Source organism: Gekko japonicus, unplaced genomic scaffold (genome assembly GCF_001447785.1).
Source record: "Gekko japonicus isolate JY-2015 unplaced genomic scaffold, Gekko_japonicus_V1.1 scaffold199, whole genome shotgun sequence".
NCBI classification, from domain to species: Eukaryota; Metazoa; Chordata; class Lepidosauria; order Squamata; family Gekkonidae; genus Gekko; species Gekko japonicus.
This window is the reverse complement of record NW_015168657.1, coordinates 381,195-389,059: the sequence shown is the minus strand read 5'-3', so window position 1 is coordinate 389,059 and position 7,865 is coordinate 381,195. Positions and strand designations below refer to the sequence as shown.

At 40.4% G+C, this 7,865-nt stretch overlaps 1 protein-coding gene across 1 annotated transcript in view; it reads right to left on the bottom strand.

Moving 5' to 3' along the window:
• The window catches only part of KANK4 (KN motif and ankyrin repeat domains 4), a 22,822-nt gene extending 15,356 nt beyond the window's left edge, over positions 1 to 7,466 (bottom strand). Inside the window, exons 1-3 of the mRNA XM_015415225.1 lie at positions 7,415 to 7,466; positions 3,661 to 5,667; positions 276 to 387 (exon numbers count right to left, since the gene is read on the bottom strand). Coding sequence (XP_015270711.1) covers positions 276 to 387; positions 3,661 to 5,667; positions 7,415 to 7,463 — 2,168 coding nt within the window. The 5' untranslated portion in view covers positions 7,464 to 7,466. The remainder of the gene's footprint in view (positions 1 to 275; positions 388 to 3,660; positions 5,668 to 7,414) is intronic.
• Positions 7,467 to 7,865: the final 399 nt, after the last annotated feature.

Below are 7,865 nucleotides of genomic sequence, written 5' to 3'. Positions count from 1 at the left end.
CCCCCGCTGGGGGTGGAAGATGGACTTGGCAACCTTATCACCAAACATGGAGAGTGGAGGAGAGCCTGCTGAAGTCTTCCTGTGAGCTTGGCATCTCTAACTCATGAGGGGGCTGTTCTACCAACTCCCAAATGAAACAAGCCATGAACCAGTTTGTGAAAGTTTGTGTAATCAAATGTACCACAAAGCACCATTTTCCCAGTTCATACCCATCCCTACATACAAGTAATCATTATACATGAAAAGACATTTTTGTCTCTTTAATTGATGCTTACCCACCATTTACCCCAACAAACTGAAGGTTCTTTTTGGTGCTGTTACCTCCTGCATGAAAACCAGTGTCTTTCTTTTTCATAATTGATTTAAGACTTGTGCTTGGAGAGATCTCTAACAGAAATATTAAAAACACAAAGTATCAAGACTTTTTTAACAGTTTGTCCTTAATTTCATCATACACTTTGTTCAGTTTATTTCCATACAAGATCAGCTCGATCATATACTTGATATACTTTTAATGAAGTCCCCTTTCATTCTGATCCTAAGCCCCCATGCTTGTGTTACAGTGGCAGTGCAGATGCTTGTCAAAACAACCGTGTGTGGCAGAAACTTCACATAGCTGCCATATCTGGCACTATGCCACACAGAGAAGATGGCTGTGTGGAAACATAAAATGTGATACACCTGCTAGTCCACATGATAACACACACACACATATGATAACAACTGTGTGGTATTCCCGTGACAAGCATTTTTCAGCAAAGGACACACCATTGTGATAATGTAAGAACCAGGCCTATGTTTCCTTGAATTTATGAGCAAATAATTTAAATGGAGAATTACTAGGCATTACATCAGATCAAAATCCCTGTGACATTCCTTAAAATACCATGTGGCACATTTGCTGTTGAAGAAATAATAGTAATAGCAACTTCTGTTAAACGTTCTGGTGTCTAGTAGCATGAATGTTCATCTTTCCTGGACAATCTTTACTGTAATGGTCCACGAGATCTTCAAAAATATACCCATCCAGCTCAGTCAAGACAAAAACAAAGACACATACCACCAGTATGGTAGACTGGTTTGAGGGCTTGATCTGGATATGGGAAACTCATATTCAGTTCAAAGGAATTGAAAAGAATGTCCTTCTACTCCAAAGAGAAGATCTAGCTTGGCTGGAGGCAACAGGAAAGAGAGGAAGTAATCACAGTAATATAGAAAAGACCTTTTTTAAAACCTCAGGAATGTGACTTAGTCCCTCCTGCAGGCTACATTTTAAGGACCGCATTGGTTCAAATTTGCTATCAAAAACTGCTGACATTTTTAAATCCAGGGCAGTCACTTATCCTTGTTCTTGTTCTACTAACCCACTTTGTAATGAATTTGAAAACATCTCAATTAAATTTACATATATCAATCAATCAAAGTTCTTCATGCTGCTGAGCAAAGGAGGAGAATTAATATTGAATTTGGAGAATTAATATTGATTTGACTTATTGTTTTTAAAAATGTGCCTCTCAAAACACATTCCCATCATGCTTCCGATGCCACCAGGGCCTGAATGACTTGTCAATACTGTTCAGTTAAGGAGAACAAGCTAAACAGCTTATGAGCAGAGAAAAATAGGAGAAAGTATAGTAAATGGAAGGTGAATACATTAAGAAGACTGATAGTACCTGTTCTGTTGTCTTAGTAACCACAGAACTGGAGACCAATGATGTTCCCAATCTGTGACGACTAATGCTTAACTCAAGGCTAGCAGTAAATAAATCATTAACTATTCATTGATTTAACATAAGATGTCATAGTCAGCAGTTACCAAGATGGCTCTGACCTGGTACTCTGTTTACTTCCAGCTTTGGACTGGGGTGGACAGAGTGGTAACAAAGTAGAGATACTATGGCATATCAAATAGCAGCATATCAGAGCTATCCTGTGTCTATTTTGTGCAACACAAAATGAAAATTGCTGGGTATAGAGACAGCATAGACATTTGGTTGGTATAATTATTACCCTCCAAATGGACTTCCAATTTGAGCAGTAAAGTGGTACAGACTGAAGTCTAGATTTATTGCCTTGGGTAACTTGAACATGGGCTTCAAGGCCTCCATGACAACTACAATTCTTTTCCAGATAACAAATTATCATCATGCAAACAGTTGAGATTTATGGTGGATTTGATATTCTCCAAATTAAGAAGAAGAAGAGTTGGTTTTTATACCCCACTTTTCAGTACCTGAAAGAGTCTTAGGGTGGCTCAGGTTTGCTCTGGCTGAACATTGGTTTCTGGGTACAATTCAAAGTGCAGATTCTTACCTGTAAGGCTCTAAAGAGTTTGGGGCTGGGGTGTCTGAAGGACTTCCTTGTTCCATACTATGTAACCCACCAGTGAAGATTCTTTTTTCAAACTCTGCTCTCTGTACCCCTGTCCACTAAGGTAAGGTGGGTAGCGACTACAGTAAGAGTTTTTTCAGGGTGATGTGTTGCCTTTGTAATGCCCTTGCCCTTGAGGTGTCCCTAGTGCCTATCTTACTCTCTTCCAAGGAACGGGCCAAAACATTTCTCTTTAGCCAGGCTTCTGATTGAGGGGCTCCACCTTTTTAAGCCTTTTATGATCAGCTTCTAACTTAAGGAGTATTATATTAACATAAATCTAGGCTGCTTTTATGCTGTTCTATTATCCTGGCTTGTTTTTATGGTAATTATTCCAGTGTTTTTAAATTATTTTATTATTTTATTTTACTTCGTGAGCCATCTCTAGTTGGTCTCTGGAGAGGCAGCTTTTATAATAAATGAATAGTGATATGGCATAAGGGGAATTGATTGTTTTATTATGAGCTGTTAGGTCCCACTGATATTATAACAATTTTGGCTTATATATTTTTATAGATTTCTTTTATGAAATTTTGTTTCCATTTATTTTTTGGGGGAGAAAGGCCTTTTCAATGGCAAAGAAATTTCACCCAAAAATCTTTTCGTTTCCTTCCCCCCCCCCAACAAACACATTTGAAAAAAGTTGAAGCAGCAAACATTTCATTCAGTATTGTTCAATGTGACCCTAATAGGTCCCAAGCATCATTAGTCTGAACCCAGAAAAAGCTTGTACCATGGGTTCTATCTACGGTTGCCGTGGGGGGAACTTACCCCCCAAAGAGGGAGATCCATCCAACATGTCTACAAAACTGCCCATGTGACCCGGAGGTGATGTCATCACATCCAGGATGTCAAGGGGACGCTCTGGTATTTGGGCAAAAAACTCTATGGTAGAAGCCAAATTTACCATAGTTTTTGCCCAAATACCAGAGCATTGTACCAATGTCCTGGATGTGATGATGTCACTTCCAGGTCACATGGGCAGTGACATAGACTGTACATTGGATGGACCTCCCCGCTGCTCCCGGTAAGTCCTCCCTGCTGGATGCCAGGAGGGACCTGGCAATCCTAGTTCCATCCCATACAATCTCATGAGTCATTAAAGAAACATTTTTGCTTTATTTCTAAAATGACATCAATAGATTGTATCACAGGAATGGGCTTGCAGCTAAGGTTGATTCCATAAGGCTCTAATGAAATGTACCCCCACACTCCACACACCCCAAACTCGAGCCCCACTGACACCCATGTAAAAAAAAAAAGATGACTGGCTCTGCCAATACTATTTACCCAACTGTTGACACTGTGTGTTGGAATTCTCCTTGTCTGTTGGTTTTTGTGTTGAGTATGCAGAGAGCAACAAGTTCAAGGAATTAACAAGCTGGTTCTGAATGGAACTGAGCTTTGAGGCAGGTTGCTTAATTGCACTGGCCAGTTCTGGATAGCCATGTTCTAGACACATCCACTGTTCTTGTAAAAGGTCCTGGATTTTTTTAACATACTGGCGTATGGAGGGATCTGCAGGTGAATCCACTGGTTCTGGGTGGCTCTCTTCCTCATTCAGATCTTCCTTAAAATCTTTTTTAAAAACAGTTTCATTTCCTTTTTCCTTTGCATCGCCAAACTCTGAGCATCTTCCACCAGCTGGAACACTAGCAGAAGACAACAGCGTGCCACACTGGCATACTTCATTCTGATATTTCTTATTTTCAGTGTGTTCATCAATCTTCAGTTCATTATTCTTCATTTCAAGAATGGAACCATCAATACACTGTTCCACTCCAAAAAATGTGCTGTTTTTCTCTCCAGCACTAACAGGGGTGCTTACCCTCTCATGGTTTGCATGGACAATCTCTTTGCTTACTTCTGTGAGCTGCATATTCATATTAGCCTCATGAACATCACATCCTACAGATTCCATAGGTATGGTGATGCTTACATTGATCCCTTTGTCAGATGCCCCTTTCACTACCTTTTCATGCACAATTTCAGTATTCACAGCAGCATCATGGCACTGGAGGGCACTGTTAGCTTGCATGGATGGTTTAATTTCTTTGGTGCTCTCCCAACAGAGTTTCTCTTCCAGCTGAGCTTTGGAGCTTGCGAGCATCTCAATACTTCTCTCTTTTGCCTTGATCTCCTTATCTTGCTGCTTCAAAATGACACGGATCTGCTCAAGTTCCTCTGTTTTGTTATTTAGCTGCTCTTCCAGAATGGCAATATGTTGCTTCAAGGCTATTACCTTGCCAGGTTCTTCATCAGTCAAAGCCTCAGGATGCAAACTTGCCCCCATCTCACTAGTGCCAATACTGTCAACTTCATCCTCCTTGAGTACCTGTGGAACACTCTCACATATATTCAGTTCTCTTTCTTCCTGAGACTGGCTTTCATACATGTATTCCAAAGTTCCAGAAGCATCTAATACACTCTGGACTAACTGCAGAGAGTTATTAGTCTCTCCTATGCTACATTCTTCTTTTGCACTTTCAGTAACTACAAGCAGTTCTTCAGATATTAAATGCTGGCTTTGCCATAGAGCACTGAGTTGTATTCTTTCCTCAGGAAGCTCTACTTCTTGCTTGTCGTGCTCAAGAATAGCGTTCTCTTGATCTGTGGGTTTCTGGCTAGCATAGGCGGCCATATTGCTTTGTGGTTTCACATTTTTTAGGTTTCCTGAGACTGTTAATGAAGAACCACAGGAGTTATCTAATTCCAATGGTTCTTTTACAGGAGTAAAATCAAATTGTAAGCCCTTTCCATCCACAGATTGGAAAGGGTCTAGTGGTGGAGAACCTGCTGCTAGCTGACTGTCTTCTGAATTTTGGATTGGTGGAAGTGTGGCAGGCATACTTGATGCCCTCAGCAGCTGAGGCCTCCCTCTACTAGTCTCCTCTTCAAGATTAGCAGAATCTTGTTTGATGGTCTCTGTTAAGAGGGCTTTCCTTCTGTAACTTGGCTCATTTAGATAGCCTGAAGATGGTGATGATTCTGTGGATGTGACAAGAAGGGTACTTTCCTCTGTCCCTAAGGAGGCTTTCCTCTGTGTCAGAAAGCTTTTACTTTGGGAGGAGGAATAGGCCTTGGATCCATTTTCTGGAAGACTGAAATTCCGAGGCAGAGTGCTGAACTTTGGGTGTTTTGCTTTCCTGTGAATTGGAATCCGCTTGATAGTATTTCCTTTTTCAATGTCATCAACATACTTCAGGAAATCAAGATCTAAGTGGAAGCCATATGGCGTTTCAACAGAATAAGGACTCTGGGGTGGATCTTTTTCCTCTGTTTTTGATGACGAGTCACCTGCTGAAATAAACAACTATTTTTAAAAATAATACAAACAGAGCTACTATCTAACTGGTCACACAGAATTTTTCATTATTTTAGCTTGTCTTTCTCCTGTAAAGGGCAGTTAACAGTGATAGCTAAAAAATCAGCTTCGATGACCATGCAAGCATATACTGTCCCAGCCCATAAGTTACTCATTCCAAGCCTCTTGTCCCATGTAATAGCCAATGCACTGCAGTGTGCATGCAGCTGTACACACATGCTAAGGTCAGACTGGAGAGGACAGGAACAAGTTTCCATTTAGGCCCACGCAGGAACCTGCTCTCCCTTTGTGCTTCACACCCGTGTAGCCCTGTTATGGTGAAGTGTTGCTCTGAGCACCCACCACAAGCAGTCTCTAGGGCTGCAGCCGCACAGATCCGCTGCAGCAAAGCTAAAAATCAGCCTATATCACTGCACGTAATTTTGTATTGAAATGCTGAATGTAGCTTCAGGCACTACTGCAAGCCAGTTACATTAAATCACTGTACAGTTAGCCTCCATCCACAAGGCAAAAAGAAGAAAGTGTGGATGGCAATTTGTCATCTGAGACATCTCTGTAGAGTCAGCTTCGAGATACAGTCCCAAAGAGGCATGTGCAAATGTATAATCTTATTTTCTTGGAGTGAATCATATTGTACCATCAAAAGTCATCAGGAATGTGCTAAATCAGCATTTGAATGGGCGATTATATAAATGACAGTGATTGCAAGCTGCACTACAAATCTTTGAAAAGAACTGCATAATTCTGATATATAAATCCTTACCATTATACTTAAGTTGGCTGACATATTCTTTAGGACTGGCTTTAGAACCAGTGTTTAAACATAAGCACACACAATTGATCAAGCAAAGAAACAACTGAACAGTGTCACTCTTGTTCTGTTGTTGTCGTTTTTAATGTAAAAATGCCTGTAAAGAATATATCAGATAGCATGTGCCCAGGGCTATTTTTGGGCAGGAACGCACAGGAACGGAGTTCCGGCTGCCTCCCAAGTTGTTGAAAAGAATGGCATAATTCTGATATATAAATCCTTACCATTTTATTTAAGTTGGCTGACATATTCTTTAGCACTGGCTTTAGAACCAGTGTTTAAACATAAGCACACACAATTGATCAAGCAAAGAAACAACTGAACAGTGTCACTCTTGTTCTGTTGTTGTTGTTTTTAATGTAAAAAGGCCTGTAAAGAATATATCAGATAGCATGTGCCCATTATCTTTTACTAAGTCAGAAGAGTGAATTTTAGAAAACTATTGGTACTTTGGAAAAGCAGGGAACTTCTTGTGCAATTCCTGTCAAATACAATTCCTATCAAGCAGAACTACGGTCCACTCTAGTTTTTGTATATTGGTGTGGATACCCAAGTATAAAAATTGTAAATGTATGAAAGTAATTGGGCCAGTCTCATTGGTTCATCCATTTCCCCTCAGGCCGGTAGCTCAGACTGGCAACTGTTCTCCCTGTTCTTGGAAGGAGATATTTCTTTTCCCTGGTCCTGATGCTCAAAATCCTAAATATGTAACAGGAACCACTTTTTGATTCTCAGTAAAGCCAAGTGTTTAGATACATACCACTTTCTACAGTAATTACCCATGTCTGTCATTGCAAGCATGCAAATTTTGAACCCATCTGCTTTGAAGATATCTAACTGGGGAAAAACATGAGAAAATGTGTTTGGGAAGGTTTTTTAAAATTCTCAATTAAGTACTACATTCATACCATCCATGTCCTCCATTGTGGATAATTTTGCCCAATCAGTTGATCTCATGCCATCACCTGAGCAAATTCAGCCTACCCTAAAAATAAGAAGTATATAACAGTTAATTGACATTGTTGGGGTTATTTCAAGAAATGTCATATTTCCTGATATTTTAATTTTTATACACATTTCTTATTCCCTAGAGGAATTTCTTTGACGTTACACTTGGTGCTATTAGAGTATGTCTGTTTGTATGGAATGAAATTACTGACCTTAGATAGGGTTACCACCCTCCAGGTGGGGCTTGAAGATCTCCTAGAATTACGACTGATCTCTGGATTATAGAGATCAGTTCCCCTGGAGAAAAAGGCTGCTTCGGAGGGTGGGTGGACTTTATGGAATCATACCCTGCTGAGGTCCCTCTCCTTCCCAAACCTTGCCCTCCCCAGGCTCCACCCCCCCCCAAATCTC